Source organism: Trematomus bernacchii, unplaced genomic scaffold (genome assembly GCF_902827165.1).
Source record: "Trematomus bernacchii unplaced genomic scaffold, fTreBer1.1, whole genome shotgun sequence".
NCBI classification, from domain to species: Eukaryota; Metazoa; Chordata; class Actinopteri; order Perciformes; family Nototheniidae; genus Trematomus; species Trematomus bernacchii.
Genome location: NW_022987869.1, coordinates 2186184 through 2205199, shown reverse-complemented (window position 1 = coordinate 2205199; position 19016 = coordinate 2186184). Strand labels below are relative to the sequence as shown.

The following is a 19016-nucleotide window of genomic DNA, read 5'->3' as shown; positions in this document are numbered from 1 at the left end:
ACCAAACATAATGTATTCCACATGTGTTCATTTATAAAAAATGTATTTCTGTCTGTTTGGATTCACAGTCTGGCAGAAATAAGCAGCTCCTAAATACAAGAAAAACTGCCTGTATTCTGTTTAAAATCTCCTAATACACAAAACATGTCTTAACCACAAAACCAAAAACATGTTATATCCGTTAATTAATGAAATCCTGAGTCTACATGAAGCCTTTTAATGGTACTTCAGAATGGCCAATAGAGGCATGTTGCAGGGTTTCCTCTTTCTAACTGTGGGTTGTATTGGAAGGAAACCTAGATGAAAATAAAGTTGGTTTGAAGTGTCTGTGTGTGTGTTGGAAAGGGGAAAGCCATTGTGATGATTTCCAAGCAGCGATGTGTATGTTTCACTAATTGCTACAGCCTGTGTGTGACGTCTGTGCTCACATCAGTGTGAGTTATGACTCTGAGAACAAATTATGTGAGTTTGAGGAAAATTCTGGAGAACTGCACATGTGACATTCACATCCATTCAGAGCCATTATTATTTGTTAGACATACGTATTCTTATCTGGTTTAAGTTCTTCATAATTTAGTGGGAATGCTGATACATTCCAACTATATGTTATGCTACGGACGTGTTATGCTTATTATTCCGTCCAATTATTTTGTCCGTCTTCTTCTCCCACATTCAACATCGCAGAAACTCCGTTCAAACATCAAAACGTTCAGCTCGGTCGGGAATCGACTGCTATTACTTTTATCATTCATAACTTTCATAATTCCAGAGATACATCCCATAATACATCCAATTTTTAACCATTGAAGTCAATGGAGAAATTCTTCAGACTTCAACAAATCTTCATGCGACTTCAACTGCTAACTGTTCATTCATACTTTCACTCAGAAACCTCATTCCAACTTTAAAATGTTACACATCTTTCCGACATTATTCGTGTAACACAACTTTTAAATCTGATTCTTACTTTTAGAGATATTAAACATTGTTCAGACCTTGTTAAAGAGGTTTACTTCAGATTTGAACATTAACTAGAGTGCGTGATGTCACAGCTAGAGGGTAAGAAATCTTGAAATGTGCCTTCATATTTTTTTTTAAAACTGCCATAATTCCCAAACCCTACATTCTTGAGACATAATTTTTCATGATAAACGTAGGAAAACATCTCGCAGCTTGAAAAATGACAAATAATTAAGCAAAAATAATTAAACAAAATGCCTCTTGAGGGCATGAAGTGACAAAAACGTTCAACATGTCTCCATTAAAGCCCATTGTAATTTCAGGCAGATATTTCCTCACAGCAGCAGCCGCACACCTTTCTTAAACTGCCAAAAAGGCCACATTATTAACCCGAAAGTACACAAAAATTACACTTCAGATACTCAACTTCCTTGACATGCTTCACGTTTTGAAATTTCACAGATATCTGTTATCGTTCTTCCACAAAACGTTCACATGTAAGAGGTTTATCTGTCATTCAGAACAATGCAAACCTTTGATCTCTTCATAGCTCGTTAGCTCAACTATAAACACCTGTGTAATGGAACACGATGATGTCATCACTCCAACTGACAGCAGTCAGTTCTAACTGTTCATTTCATACTCACACACACACACACTCTCTCTCTCTCACAAACTCTCACAAATGTCTTCAAATGACGTTGCCATGGCGACAGACCACTCGCCATGAAGCACGATGTCGCTGTAAGTCCAATGGACACGGTCCGATCGTCCCCCAATCTTCACATGTATATCACCGGTCCATGCCTCAACAGCTCTACGCCAAATCTGAGATCTCACCATATGCCGTTTCCATGGAAACGCATCCCTCGCCATAAAAGACGATGTCGCTATAACTCCTATGAAAATGTTCAAAAAGTGCTCAAACTTCACATGTGTGCTAACAGTCCAGCCGTGAAGACATCTACGGGACATGCTGTTGCCATGGCAACACAATGCCCGCCATGAAACACGGTTTTCTCATAACTTCAGTAAAATGCTCCAAATGGCCCAAAACTTCACAGGTTTGGTAATGATGCAGCCATCAACGCATCTAAGCGTATTATGGGATGTCATCAAATGCCGTTGGCATGGCGACAGATCATTCGCCATCAAGTTAGTTCAAAAGTTTGCATTTCAAATATTCTGCTGCTTTTCCAAGCCTTTTTACTTTCTTTACTTCTCTCATCACACATTCAAGCCTCCAGTGTTCATGTATCATTTCAATCTAAATTCTTCACTTTCTTCTTACACATTACATTTCAGCATAAAGCATTCCCACTAGCAATTTATTCAGGAATTGCATTCTCTAGTTTTCATTTGATGTTCTATTTGATCCAGAACCTATCTTTTTTTACTCTGAGATGTGCGTGTTTTTTACTAAATAGTTATAACACAATATTTTCTGCTCCTGAACTATTCAACATGAGTTCAATCTTGACCAACTGCTTCTGTCTTTTTGTTTGTTGGCTTTCCACAATTTTTCTGTGTTGCTTTCTTTCTTCCACTGTCAGAATTGTCTTTTCCTCTGTATATTTCTCTAAGAGCAGAGAAAGGGAGAAGAGGAAAGGGCCCCAGGGCCACGTTTTTGTTTTCAAGCTTTCCATGGGAAACAAATGATGCGAGTAAAACATTAAATAGAGCAAAACAACCACTCCACAGTGAACGCCCATTACTGCACATGTTTATTACAACGTGAACAGTGATGACAGCGGGGATGTTCTAAGGAAATTGTTGACAAAGCTCAGCCTGAAGCCCCACTCTGAACGATATGTAGAAATGTGTGACCCCTCCTCGAGCTACAGATTCCAAGAGTAAATGATTGGAGTTTATATCCAGGCAGGGTGTGACTGGGAACTCTAATCAAGCTGATCTTACAGCTGTATGATTTCACCTCAGACAATTGGCCAAAACATTTAAACTTCATACTTTAAACGGGCCCTTTTATGCTTTTTGGGGGGGGTTTCCCTTTCCTGTAGGTTATATAGGTATAAAATCACTTGTTTATTGTTCCTTTAAAAAAAATAAACGAATAAAAAAAACATCCAGGCGTCTTATAGGGCATCAATCAATCTAACTGACATATTACAACAACAACAAATCTGAATTGTTCAATCATCAAATAAAAAACTGTAATGTTATATGGGACACTAACAGCATTCTCCTGTTAAGTGGGATACATTCAGATTACACTGCCTCGTATTACTGTTGGGTTTGACATATACAGTATATAACTATCTTTAGAATGTCCATCTCACCTGCCAATGCAAACGATAATCTGTCCATTAAAACATATAAACTAATGAATAGGGAACAATTGTTTTGCTAATGTCTTGGTTTTATTGCTTGATATAGAGGTGTTCAAAAAAATAGGTTTTTGTAAATGTGTTGCTGAGACACAGAAAAGTTGACTTGTTATCAGAGGAAGCAGGACGTGGACTAAAAATAGCTTGAAACCCCTGTTAAAATATCAGACAAGCAGCCAACACAAAGACACGCAACATGTGACTGTGTTCATGGATAACTTCTGAATGAGGGCCAACAAAATCAAAATAGGAAAAATAGTGTAGGTGTGTGTGTGTGTGTGTGTTAAGAGGCTCAATACAACAGGAAACTACTACAGCGGGTGTGGCTGCCAAGCTCATCTGCTAACCTTGACTTGTCTTCCTACACCGACATGAAAACAGAAAGAAGCTCCCTGTCATCATTTGTTAAACAGACCTTTGTGTACACACACACACACACACACACACACACACACACACACACACACACACACACACACACACACACACACACACACACACAATTCAAATTGTTTTCAGTACACTGATACACTTAAATTCAAGTGTATGTTTACAAGTGTTTTGCTATCCCAAGCTTTTAAAGGATCTTTCAGAGTTTCCAGGCACCAAAAAAGGTGCAGTGTGTAATATATTAATATAATATATATATATCAGTTTCAATTCAAAACATCTATATACTGTAGTACTCTTTACCGTACAAACTTCAGGATGTTGGCACCAGAGGCCAGAAACAGCATCCTGAGTTCTGTTGGTGTTTAAGTTTAGCCAAGGTTAGGGAAATATTGTGTTGTTCCTGCAAACGCAACTGTTGAAGGACTTTAAAATAACATCCTACCTTTCAGATTCTTCTTCCCCTGTTTCCATGGATGCATGAGTGTGGTCTCAGCAGGACTTCCAAACTCAGATGAGAACCCACCATTGCTCTGGGCTGGGGGGGGCTGGGTCACAGCTGCCGGGGTGGTGTCAGTAGTGATGTTCTGGGAGAAGGAGGCGATCCTCTGTAGGATTGAACCAACACTATCTCTGGCATCACCTGGGCCCTCCTCCACAGACCAAACGGCTCTGGGGCGGGATGGGCTGGAAGGGTTGGGCACATTGGGAGCCACCTGGACAACCTGGGGTTGTAAGAGAATCTCCAGCTTGGGGCTGTAGCCTGGAGAAAGCGGCACCGGGGAACCTATCTCTGGAGTAGGAATGAAACCCTCGGAGAAGGTTTGAGAACGTGGTGTGAGAGGCAAAAAGGGATGGTGGAGGGACGGAGTGTCAGAAGAACTGTCCAGGCTGCTCAGAGAGGCCGAGGGACTGGCCGGGGTGGATGGGGGGCTGGTGTAATGTTGGAGGCTCCCTGTGCTCCTTGGTGGAGGCTTGGGGGGGTTTGGGCTCATTGATCCTCCTGGAGACTTAGTGTAAGTAGTTGTTGAGTAGCTGTTAACCAAGCTGTCCAGATCCAAGGGAAACTTGTTGAGACGTGAAGCCTCCTTGGCCTTGGGCTGGGGGGACCTCAGGACCTGGGGTCCTTGCTGCTGGTAGGGACTTTTTGGACCACAGTAGACCTCCTCCCCAAAGGAACTGGCATTATGAAGTCGGCCATTCCAGTTGGCATTGGCATACCTCAACCCTGGAGACACCATGCCTCCACCTACGCTTCTTTGCATACTCACCAGTCCTCCTCCTCCATCACAAATGTGGAGGTTGAGGCTTGGCATGGAGCCATGGCTCACCCCCCGAGGCTCTGGAGCTCCCAGCATCATCCTTGGCCCCTGTTCCATCTGGTGGAAGACACCTCCATGGGAGGGAAAGTTCTTCAGGTTGGGGTGGCTTCCCAAGTTGGCACCTCCGTCACGGTGCTGTTGTGCGAGCTGGGTTCGGAGGTACTCCCCATGAGGCGGGGGGCTGTGATATGACCCTGGTTTAGTAAGAGGAAGGGCACCTCCACCAACCCCAGAGTACTCCAGGCTGGAGGTGGAGCTGTGGAGGCTGTCATTGTCACTGCCAGGCCCGGACAGAATGGAGTACCCGTTGGGGTTCAACCTGCTCTGAAAGGATGCAGCTCTAGTCACGGAGGAGCCGTTGTTGTGGATGGCCGGCTTGTTTGTGGTTCCTCGGTTGAAGGACATACTGTTGACTACACTACGGGACTTGAGCACCGGGCTGGGACTGGAACTCAGGCTGATGCGGGAGTGGTGGGCTGTGGAGCCCAGGCAGTTGTTGTTGTTGTTGAAGGCCAATGAAGGGGACTGGCCCCCTCCTCCACGCCCCTCACTGGCCTTGTTGTGGTGGAGGAAGAAGTGAGAGGAAGATGGAGACACAGGGTTGGAGATGGGAGAAGCTGGGGAGAAGGATGGTATGTCATCCACATCTTCCATGTCGAAGGATCTCTTTAGCGCTGCAGGGGGAAAGAAAGAAGATGAGTTGTTAATAACAAGATAATGTACTGTATCCGACCAGAGCAAGTAGACAAGTGATGGACATATAAAATGCTTCATCATCCATCATATTTTAACATCTTCAGAGATTCCTGTTTCAGCCTTTGTTTAAAAAAAGGTGTGATGAAGACTGCCATCAAATTTACCAAATGGAAGCAAATAACCTCAGGTGGAGTGTGTGGGAGAGAAACTCCCTCTGGAGGGAACACTGGGATTTTAGCCTTTGCAGACCATTTACATGCACAAACACCTATAGAACACACTACAGGAGAGGGGAAACCCCCAAAGCATAAAAGGCCCCTTTAAACCCTTAGTTCAGTGGACCTGCCCTAACCCTAGAATCTTTGATTACCTGCAAGCAATCTCCATGTGCAGCAGTGTGACCTTTCAACATGGACTCAATACATTTTATGCCCAAAATGTCTGATCCGTCTATTTTCTTTTAAATACAACTCTTTCATCAACATGACAATTAAGCTGACAAAATGATAAACCATCATAAATAAAATGAAACTTTCGGCTTGTATGCGCTGCCAGCTGCTATACTTCATTAACAACCATTAGATCTAAAGTGTTAAACATTCATGACAGTTATGAGTAGGGATGGGTATCGAGAACCGGTACTAAGTCAGTACCGGTAGCCGATTGGACGGTATCGGTATACCGTTAAGCCGCTGGACAAACGGTGCTGCTATCTGTATATGAATTACGCTACTTCCTTAATTTAAACAATTCTGGTTGGTTGGGAACCCTCATCCCGTGTGACATATCCGGTTTGAGTACCACTCTGATTGGCCACTGTGAATGCCACTCGTCATCACTCCTAACAGCGCTCTTATTATTGTGAGACTCCCGGGGGCAGACGGCCGCAACATCTTGCAAGAAACAGCGTCTCAAGGCTTCTTAACATTTAACAACCTATTCATGATACATACCCACTGAACAGGAAGAAACTCAGCTAACAGACGATATTAACTATTTTACCTAGACGGAATAGAAGTCCAACACCAAGAGTCTAAAATCAACACTTAGCGAAACGGGCTAACGGGGCTAACGGCTACTTTAGCACATAACTGGCAAAAGCGATCTTTTCTACGTCATGTTATCTGCACAAACGACATATCACATGAAAGCTGAGATTCCACAGATTCCATTGGTATAAGTCTCATCACTGTACGACCAGAATTCACTGAACTAGCAGCCAGGAAAGAGCAAGAAAACAACTTCACTTTACGTAGCCATGATGATAATTATGTCTTCCGGTTTAGGAGGTGCGCACGCAGCGTCTCGTTTTAACTGAATAATGGTCATGTTTACATGGATTTATGAACTGCCCCTAATTACCGCCCCCCCTTCCAGAGACACACTGTCAAACACACTCATACCTGCTTGGTATGACATTGAAAAAGTTACATGAAATACTAAATAAAAATAAATTACAATAAAATGACTGTTGTTTAATCTTCACATCTTGTAATCATGCCTATAATTTTGAGCACCAAATTATTGAAAAGTATCGATAAGAGTATAGAAAAATACCGGTATCGATAAGCAGTATCGGTATCGGCATCAGTATCGATAAAATCCTAACGATACCCATCCCTAGTTATGAGAGTAAAGGCAGGAATGACTGAGTGTAATGCATGTTGTGTGTTAGAACACTTGCCCTCTACAGTATGTGTGTGTGTGTCTCTGCTCAGGAGATCATATTAAATCTGTCTCGCTCTTTTGGTTTCTGGGTCCTGATCTCAACCACTTGCCTTTGTATGGGAACAGTGTCCACTTCCTTTGTCGAACACACACACACACACACACACACACACACACACACACACACACACACACACACACACACACACACACACACACACACACACACACACACACACACACACACACACACACACACACACACACACACACACACACACACACACACACACACACACTTCCTCCGAGCTCCAAGCACAAAGGGTGGATACAGGTCGGTGCTGGAGTCAGGGCATCCAAGGGGGTTTAGTGTTACAGAAACCAACCACTGCGATGAGAAATACCATGAGAAGGAAGCAGGGGGAGGGTCTCAGGAGGAGGGATGTATAATTATAGTTCAAAGTGAAAGCTGAGACGTCATCCAGTCATCACAGCTGCTATACCGATATTTTGTCAAATAATATGCCATTATGTCACCTTTTGTATGCTTCAATCCGACAAGTACTTGTCCGTTAGATTCTGAAGTGCCACATTTATTAATATTCACAAATTGTGTGATTTTTGTGATATTATTGTATTTTTTGCCTGACCGATTGCTATGTGGTTAATTTACGTATCTATCTGTGTTTACTTACTCTTAAATACAAATATTCACACATTTGGGCAGCAAAAATACATATAAAAAGTATATTTACTCCAGTATTCTTTTGGACATTTGTACTTTACTGGAGTACTTTAATCTTATGCTACTTTATACTTCTACTCTGCTACATTTCAGAGGCAAATATCATACTTTTACTGCACTACATTACTTTAACACTCATTGTTATAGTTACTTTGTACATATACAAACACATGATACACTAATATGGTATAATATAGTACTGTACTCCAATCTACACAGTACTTCACATATCTACATTTGGTCCACATTGACCAACTACAATACTAAAATATAAGAAACAGGATCAAATGAAAACCATAATAATAAAAAACTGTAAAAATAATCCCTTCTGCACAACAAGTAATTTTTCTTTTGATACTTAAAGTACGTGACAATACTTTTGTACTTTATATTATTCTGAAATTTGTCATTGTGCAGAATGAGTACTTTTGTACTTTAAATATATTTTCATGCAAATAGTTAAAGTAACCTTTAAATCAGGCTTTTTACTTGTCGTGGAGTATTTTAAGATCACAGTATATGTGACTTGCTCTATCGAAATCAGTCGCATTGACCCAAAGACACATTTTGAGTTGTATACACTGTTGGAAAGAGGAGATTCATAGCTTTCTAATGATATCAGGATTGTTTTTGTACTCCAAATATTAAGCAAAATATGTCACATTATATAATGACTGTCACCGAGTCATCATTTTGAGAAAAAGGCCTTCAAAGTTTCCTCTTCTCTGGAATCCATCGATCTGATTGATTATTAGCAAATGATCAAAATACTACGGAGGGAAGATATTTTCGCTTGGATTACTGGTCTGTGGGAAGCTTACGTGTGTGTGTGTGTGTGTGTGTGTGTGTGTGTGTGTGTGTGTGTGTGTGTGTGTGTGTGTGTGTGTGTGTGTGTGTGTGTGTGTGTGTGTGTGTGTATTTTTGCAAAGCACTCACGAGAAACACCGGCTGTTGTTATGCCTGCTGTGACGTCAAGTTACTCCGTTCTCCGCTTGTAATTATGCCGTTACAAGCTTCAAAGTTGTATTTATCATCTGAATTTGCCGAAACAAGTTTAATATTCTGAAAGCCAAGACTTTGTTTATTTGAAATCAGATGAAAACAAACTGTAACGGACCCTGCCGTGTTATGATTACTATACGCCTTACATTCATAATTTCAGCGAGAGGGAGGGGGAAGAGCAGAGTGCGAGTGAGAGCTGTCATCTTCCCTTTACAAGCTTCAAAAATGTATTTATCGTGTGATTTTGGAAATAAAAGTTTCATATTCTGAAAGCCAAGACTTTGTTTATTTAAAATCAAACAAAACACCTGAACACCGAAAAACTATTTTTTTACGCAAATCCACGTTTATTTTGAAATGAGCCGTTGCGACTTCCGACTGATTTCGATAGAGCGGGTCAAAAATGTACTTTTACTTGAGTGAAGGATATGATTACTTCTTCCAACACTGACTACTGAAAGGAAAACAATATCACAATATCGCCCCGTAAATAACAAAAAGTTTTGTGAAGCCGCCATTTTATTTGCTCGCATTAGCCCAGCGCACCAACGGAGAGAGACTAACTTACGGCAACACAAAAGAAAAGATGGGAGCGGTGGAGTGATGAGGAGGTGTCGGTGCTTCTGGCGATTTACTCGGAAGACGCGACCCGGCAGCTTCATTTGTCAAAAGCATTTTGACGGGTGATTAATCACGGCAGCGAGCGTTACCTGCCACTCTGATCCACTGACCCCCCCCTCACACACACACACACACACACACACACACACACACACACACACACACACACACACACACACACACACACACACACACACACACACACACACACACACACACACACACACACTCACAGATAAATGCGACTTCATTTGACTAATCCTCTCTCGGGACTCATTCCAGTGAGAAGGCGATCTTAAGGCCCGGACACACCAAACTGGCACCAAAGAACACGTCCCGACGGACCCGATTGTTGTGTTGCCTCACGTCTCCTGCGTCTTGGCCAAAAAGTCGCACTGGAACACACCGCAAAGACTTCAGCCGACGGCCAAGTAGCACGTACGCACTGCGCATGCATGAGTCGCAATAACTCTCCTTACCAGCAAGCGGCGGTAGTGTGTATTCTTAATTCAAAAGAGGCAACCGGAAGACAGACTGCGATATATACAAACAACAAATAGCGTGCATTCCAGTTGCACTCTCGTCCATCACAGACTGTTTCACAGACTGTTTCACATAACGACTTATAATCGAAAACATGTTTAGTGCGGTACTGGAAAATGAAAAATAATAGCCGTCTGTGCCTTCTTCACTTCCGTTTTGCTTCCGTTTTGCTTCTCATGCACTGAACAGCCAATCAGAGTGATTTCTTTTGCCGACAGCCTCCCGATTCAATGTTGAATCGGGAGCGGAAGGTGTCGGCACGGCCGAAAAGACAAGATGGTGCTGGACACACCAATCTGAGTAGGGCGCTCATCGACGGCCGAAATCGACCCGGTGTGTCCGGGCCTTTATAGGACAGTTTGAGGGACTAAAGAGTTCGGGGGAACAAGTACCGGGGACAAGTACCAGCTAAGTACTTGGTGTGAAAGCGGCTAATGAGTATAAGGTTCTCATAACTAAGAGATCCAAAAGCCAGAGCCACAAAGATAAACCCTATATTTTAGCGACACACACACATGGCAAGGCCTTCACACTTAAGATGAGGCGAAAGTGAGTGTGTGCACCCATGCTGCTCAGCTTAAAGAGCTAAAGTGTAATTACAGGACTCCTCGTGTCATTAAAACTCAAACACAGTCTCTGTTCTGTAGGACCAGACCAATGACCTCTCAGTCACACACACACACACTCACATCTTACTTGTAAAGGCCCCTACACACCAGGCCGATATCGGCCGCCTTGCGTTGTTGGGCGGAAACGGGTTCCTTGTCGCCCAAAATCAATTTGGTGTGTCCCGAACCCTCGGCCGTGACACGCCTTTTTGGCCTTTCACGATCGACACCCGGCCGATTCAACATGTTGAATCGGCCGGGTGTCGGACACAAGCTATCGGGCCAAGAAACCACTCTGATCAGCTGTTCAGCTAGCAAATGAGAAGCGAAACGGAAGTGAGGGACGTAAACAAACGATTTAAAAAGGCACAAGACAGCAGCTAAACACCAGCAGGTGATGCTTAAAGACATCAAACATAGCCCTTAAATGTCCTCTCTTACCTCCCACACATAGCAGGGACATCTCTGATATCGGCGGGAGCGTCCCCGGCTGTCCTCTGCTGAGAGCTCCGTGATTTGTTTGGTCAAGTCCGGTTTTTCATCTCATCGTAAATTTAGCAAGAAGTGGCCATTATTACATTGCTGACTCAATAAACTACACACCCGCCAGAACACTGCGATCATCAGATGCAGGTCTATTAACTGTGATTTTATAGTATGTCTGCACTTTATGTGCTCATTTCATCATTCATGTATTTTTATATTCTAAAACATGTTTTCGATGGAACGCACATGCTATTTGTTTGTTTATATCAGTCTGTTCTTCTTCTCTGTCTTCCGGTTGTTGCCTATTTTGAATGACGAATACACACTACCGCCGCCTGCTGGTAAGGAGAGTTATTGCCACTCACGCATGCGCAGTTCGTACGTGCTCGGCTGAAGTAAAGCGGTGTACACACGGCCAAGACGCAGGAGAACTCGTCGATGGATCTGTCGGTGTCGGATGTCGGCGAGTTCTCTGGTGACTGCCTGGTGTGTAGGGGCCTTTAGACGCTTTTATCCAAAGCGACTTACATACTCAATACTGTGGGCAATCCCCACAGGAGCAATTTGGGGTGAAGTGTCTCAGGGACACAACGACATGCTGACTAGGGATGTCCCGATCACCTTTTTTTGCTCCCGATCCGATTCCGATCATTTGATTTTGACAATCTGCCGATACCGATTTTTCCCGATCCGATCTTTATGCAATGCATTAAGAGAAAAAAAAGGTAACAGATAACGGCTGGTCATCCAACGCGATGAATTCAGCTATCTTGGCTGTTCTTTTTTTGGCCTTTTCACTGTTCTGGGGCAGTTTCTCTTTCCTTTTAAAAGTCTCTGAAAGTGTCGGTTGTTTCAGTGCCGTTACCTGAGTGGTCGCTGTGTACTCGTCGTGTTGTTGTTGGTGTTTGTTTCTCAGGTGGCGTATTAGATTGGTCGTGTTGAACGTAGCTCTGTTCTTTCCACCACGCGGAACCTCCGCCTTGCAAACATTGCATCTGGCTGTTACACTGCCTTCGCTTTCAATTTTATAATACTTCCAAACTCCTGACATTTTCTCTGTCCCGACTCCCGAGGCACCAGGTGAACTTAGCCTCTTGTTAGCTTACTGCTACTATTAGACACTGCGCCCAATCTGTTGCCAGATTTGAGAGAAATAAGCAACCAGGTCTATGAAAACAAGCCCAAAAGAAGCAACACATACATGATGTTGTGTAATTTTAAACCAAAACTAAGGCCTCAGGATGACTTTAAGACGTGAACATGGTCATTTTTGTTTTGTAACATTAAATAAAATAATAAAAATATTTTATAAAAAAAATAAATAAAAAAATCCCGATCCCCGATTTTTTTCTCCCGATTCCGATCTTTTGAAAATCACGTGATCGGCTCCGATCCCCGATCACGTGATCGGATCGGGACATCTCTAATGCTGACTGCAGTGGGGTTTGAACCTGTGCTCCCTGATCCCAACACCAAGACTCTATCCACTGCGCAACACGCCTCCCACACACACACACGCACACGCACACACACTCGCACACACACACTCACACACACACACACACACACACACACACATACACACACACACACACACACACACACACACACACACACACACACACACACACACACACACACACACACACACACACACAGCATTCACTGATCCTTAACAGGGATCACTTATGCTGGTCTTCTGGAGTGTCTGTGTTTCTAACTTCAGATTTGACAAACACCCAGTTCACTAACTGAAGGTATTCAGTTTTTGGAGAAAAGCTCTAAAAGGGCACACAGCAGACACACACTGTTATAGACTAGCTGGTGAACACAGTTAAGCATTTAGCAGCCAAAGAGACAGATATCTCCCTCAAAGGGCTGCTGGTGGAGACCAAAAGCAGAGCTCAAAGAGAAGGACTATACACTCCCATTCACTGGGTGGATACAAACACGACTCCAAATGAATATAAATGTTCTCCGTAACTACTGGATGTTTATGTTCACAATTTCAACGTACAGGGACAGAAGTGACTTGACTCTGTAGTCGTACTAAATGAACTAGTGCTACAGAATTGTATATTGAATTTGCGAACATCATTGGACAGGTCATTTCACCAGAGCTTTATATATTTGGCTTAGATTATATTAACCATTATCTGAATACTGGCTTTTCTTTGGCAAGCAATAGCAACAGTGTTCAGTAGTCATGACTCTGGGACATTACAAAGAGTCCCTGGACTAAGTAAAGAAAATCCTTATAAAAATAGTACACAAAAACCACGTATTACATGGTCTGGGCTGAAGAGGTTCAGTATGCACCAATAGCAGCTTTAAATTCCAATATTCAATGAATGTAAGGATGTTCAGCATGTCTCTATAATATTGTAAACTGAATATCTGTGCTTTTAGTTTTTTAGACTTTTGGATGGACAAGACCTTTCAAACCTATCCCAAGTACTGTACTTAAGTATATATTTAAGGTACTTTACCATAATATTTTCGTTTTATATTACTTTACACTTCTATTCTACCACATTTTGGTGGCCATTTTTGTACTTTTTACTCCTCTACATTTATTTTAAAGATTAACTTACTTGTTACTTTATAAATTCAGATTTTGACACACAATACTTAGGAAAAACTTATATTATTTACTTTACTTATTTTGCTTTAAAATATTGAAATATTAAAAAAAAATGGTACTCCTAATACTTTAAGTACATATTCCTAATCATACTTAAATACTTTTACTTAAGAACCCTTTTCGATGCAGTACTTTTAATTGAAATAAATATTTTGTTCAGTGTGGTATTAGTATTTATACTTACCGTAAGTAAAGAATCTGAATACTTTTTGCACAACCGCCCATTTTAAGGAATAAAGGATGAACTGATAAAATGCACAGCCTTTTAACAACCAAGCCTTCATTCACACACCTAACAGTTCCTACCTAAAGGCTCCAGGCAGGCTGGGGAGGGGTATGTGAGGGGGGGGGGGGTGGGGCGGTAGACTGTGTGGACTCGGCTACAAGTGTGAACCTGCCCTCCATTCAACAGATAAGGAGTTCTGGTATCAGGTAATTGCTGGCAACCTGTCAAACACAGGGGGAATAATTACGGTGGCCGTGTGCGTGTGTGTGTGGTGGTTTTTGTGTGTGCTTGTGTGTGTCTGTGTGTTGTCTACGTTTGGCTCCATTCCTTATATTCTCACAGTTCAGTAGGGTGCAGACCCTAATCCTCTCCTCTTACACAATACCAAGTCAATCTGATAAAGAGAGATGCTCAAACGTGCTCTCTCTCCCCCCCCCTTCCCCCTATTTTTCTTACACAACCACACACTAACACACACCATGCTGAATTAACTCACAGGGTTTCTGGGAAAGTGTGTGTGTAGATGTGTGAGGCATCCTGTCATGGCCACTGCAGATCAGGTCACTGGCAAAAGTGTATGGGTGTGTGTGTGTGTGTGTGTGTGTGTGGTGTGTGTGTGTGTGTGTGTGTGTGTGTGTGTGTGTGTGTGTGTGTGTGTGCGTGCGTGCGTGTGTGTGTGTGAGTGAGTGAGTGAGTGTGTGTGTGTGTGGGGGTGAGTGTGTGTGTGTGTGTGGGTGAGTGAGTGAGTGTGTGTGTGTGTGTGTGTGTGTGTGTGTGTGTGTGTGTGTGAAAGCCTGTTTCTTTGAGCTGATCGGCGGGTAAACCCTCTGATGTTGCTGCTGGTGACTGTTGTACTTTTATCTCCGTATATTAGGAAGATTTTTACAGTTGGTTGTGATAAAAATAACAAACAAACATATAGTAACTCGGACAGATAATAAAATGCAAGGGGCAGTGCAAGCTACCATGACCATGTATCATACGTTGTCATACAACAGCGGTGATTTCTTGGATGACACGCTGTGAGGAGGCACTCATCTGCACCACTTTATGCATACAAGAGCATTTTGATGTTGTATTTTGTGGACCAATTATAGATACTGTGAAGATGAAGTACTGCATTATCCCATATCAGCATATCATGATTTTTCATATATACAAATTCAGTGTGAGTATAAAAATAAATGTCTCTGACATGTAGTGGAGTAAAAGTATAAAGTAGCATAAAATGAAGGTTTGTATAAAATACAAATAAGTCAAAAAAACACGCAAGTACAATACTTGAGCAAATGTACTTAGTTACTTTCCACCACTGAACAGGCCCTGGCGGCAGCAGCTGGTACCTCAAATAAAAAATGTTTTTAATGTTGGTTTATGGTCTATATTACTGGAGCAGAAAAAATAGGAATGAATTGTGGGGATTGGATAAAGCGCAGCAGAGACGAACCCTGCATGTCAGCATCTTCCGACCATCCAGCCAGACCTGCCAGACCCAACTGAGGGCAAAGTGCTTGTCCCAGGAGAAGAGGGGAGCTAAGCTAACCCAGCTAGCACCTAAAGCTATTCCAATACCCAACTTGCTCCTGGCTGATGCCCAGTTTCACCAATATAAGATGGATGAAATAAGACTCCGGCTGTCAGAGAATGTTAAGCCCAACTCTCTCTAGAGACTCCATCTTGTTATCCTGATCCAATTATTGCACTCATAATGAGAACCACAGGACTCCATTGAGCTAAGAGAAGGCAGACTCTGTGTTTAAATCAGGCATGTCCAACTCAAGGCCTGGGTCCAAATCAAGTCCACCACCTCATTTTATGTAGCCAAAAAATAGTTTGCTCATCAAACAATTATATGCTGCTTTACAGAAGTACAGTGTCCATAAACTACACGTCCCAAGATGCATCTTGTTTTGTGACTTGTGCACTGAAGCTTAGATGGCGTTTTCTAGTAGCGACACCTAGCAGCAGTGTGTCGCTATGTGTTACGAGGCAGTGCCAAAAGGATGACATTTATGGCACATCGACTCCAAACACGGAGCTAAGTATGCTAACCTTAGCCACCAAGACAAGAAACAACAGTCAAAGGATAAAAAACAGTCAGATGTCGCTCTGGTGCTTTTCACGATTAACATGGAATTGTGAAAGCACTTATATACTAATAAAGGACTGGCTTATCTGAAGCCAGTTGAGTAGCACTTGAAATGTTTTGGCTCTATGAAACCTAATGTACTTATATGATTCTGTTTTCTTCAAGTTTGTATCTTCTTGGTCGAATGCACTTATTGTAAGTCGCTTTGGATAAAAGCCTCAGCTAAATGCAATGTAATGTGATTTTAAAAAATGAGGATGAAAACTTCAATGATCAGCGTCTCCTCTCATTATGATAGCGCCCCCCCCCCCCATCCCTAATCCCCTGATATTATGAATGACATGCTGATAGTAACACGGCAGGGTCCAGGAATATTGGGTTTTCATTTTTTTATTAAAACAAAGTTTTCAAGTTCAGATTACTACATTATTGTCGCCAAATTCAGATGATAAGTACAGCAGTTAAATTATGCTTGAAAAAGTTTATACAATGGTACAAAAATAACTTACTTAAAAATGTTGATCTTTGAATGATAAAGCTATGATGAGTGTCTATTAATCTCATACATTAATGTGAGTGTGTGTGCGTACAGACAGTATTTTTGTGTCTAAAATTAATTAAAAAATATTATATAAATGCAAAAATATTTGCATTATATTTTCAGTAATTTGCACAATGGCTTTTCCTTTCAGAGGTAGTTATTTTTTAAATTATTAATGTAACAAATAATAATTGGAAGGCAGAAGCAATAATGAACTATTATAAAGAGCAGATATATCTAGTCTCAAAGGTACAACCAAATTGTATTCCATGGGCTTCATGTTGTTGTCACTTCACATACACAAAGACAGCAGTTTGTCCTCTATATTTAAAGTGCATGGTGACCAGCTTACCACTTATAGTCCTTTTAAACATGGGATATACAACATTGCTTTCTTTATCCATCTGTTCCGAGCCATCCTTTGAGTGTAAAAGAAACGTTTCAGGTCGGTCTTCTTAGGATTGCTTTTGGGACTTTTGCTAAATTAAGTGCTCCAGTGGAAAGGGCGAATGTGTCTTCCTGCTCTGAAGTCTGTAAACACTGGCAAGTGAAGAGCTGCAGTTGTTGCAGCTTTTGGCAAAAGGCCAGAACCCCAGAAGGATGAAAACATGGAACAACTGGCCCCCAGTTCAGTTGGTCGGAATCACATTCCCTCCCAGAGGAAACCTGTGCTCTTTATGTTCGTGCACGCTGTCCACACAAACACCAAGTGTCCTTTCTACACTGGGGAGACATGAGGGAAATTCTCCACAGAAAAACATCTTATCATATCATTGTTATTTGTAATGCTGCGTATTGCATGTACCATGAAACTGTATGTTTATACATGGCACTATCGATACACATGTAGTAGTGGGTCACTGCTTGTCTCTCTCTTTTAGCAAGGGGTTCAAGACCCCTGTGTTATATCACAGTTGTGGGTGTTCAAACGTTACAGTGAATACGCTGAACAAAAATATTACACAACTCCCACCTTGCTTGATTCCTGTAGTCATTACCAAAGTGAGGCGTTTCTGGATAGCATTTTACAGATCAATTATAGGATCATTCACTTAAAGTGCTCACTATTCATCAGAGGCCCACACAACACCGTCCTATCATCTTCCATGCATGGAGCCGGATTTTTCTCTTCTTATGCTTAAAGAAAGACGTACATTGTAGCATGTTTTTCATAAATGACATAGAATCCACCAGCACATGGTGTAGTCCCAAACGATAGTTGAGGATTCTGGGTAGTGTAGTGTCTTGACATAGAATCCACCAGTTTTTGGAAGTTCATTGATAACCAGTAAGTCCTGCTGGCTTTCCTTAAATTATCAGAGTTCTCTCACAGGCTTCACATTCCATTTTTGCAGAACTATGTAGGTTTGCATTCTTTTTGGAAATATAGAGTTTCTTGTGGATCTGTTTTGAATTGTATTCATGTCTGTTGTCTGTTGTAAGTTCTAACTGTGAAAGGGATCTAAGTCAGTACAAAAAAAAGGTTTCAGAGTTTCAATTAAGTCCTTGTCCCAGACGTGGTCTCCGTACTTGGTTCATGCTGGGACCCTAGGGTTCCAAGCCATGTCCCCCCGGACAGAGCTTCTGCCGCCACATTTAAACACCAACAATGAAGGGGTCTTCTGGAATGCGTTAGGATGTGTTGGGATATAAACAAAAATTAATAAAATATTCCCAAATTCACAGAAAATATAAGAGTGTCTGAGACTTATGGTGCGTTCACACCAGATCACTTTACTCACATCGCTTTACTCTCTAGAGTTTCACCGCGGCTGTCAGTTGTGTTTACTCATGTCATTTAAGGTACTTTAAATGACATTCAGGGCTTATCTCCATGTAGATACTATACCAACTACAACAAAATGAACATATTTTAACGTGATTTATCTGTAATAGACAGGTTTTTGAATGGTAAGATACCCTAAATAATATGGTTAATATAAGCTATCATGATTTTCATGTTTTGCTCTACGATATAACATTTGTCAGTTACACACCGCTCGGGAACATCTGAAGCTTTGAATTGTATTAAACATGGTTGTTGCTAAGGAATTGCTAAATGAGACCATTAGATGTATGCATGCCAATATTAACTACCTTTAGCTTAGCGGTGGTCACAGTCATCAGCCT

The 19016-nt window shown here is 41.9% G+C and overlaps 1 protein-coding gene across 1 annotated transcript in view; it reads right to left on the bottom strand.

Moving 5' to 3' along the window:
* Positions 1-19016, bottom strand: part of sept12 (septin 12) — a 100997-nt gene that overhangs the window by 69527 nt on the left and 12454 nt on the right. Inside the window, exon 2 of the mRNA XM_034113620.1 lies at positions 4141-5691. Coding sequence (XP_033969511.1) covers positions 4141-5691 — 1551 coding nt within the window. The remainder of the gene's footprint in view (positions 1-4140; positions 5692-19016) is intronic.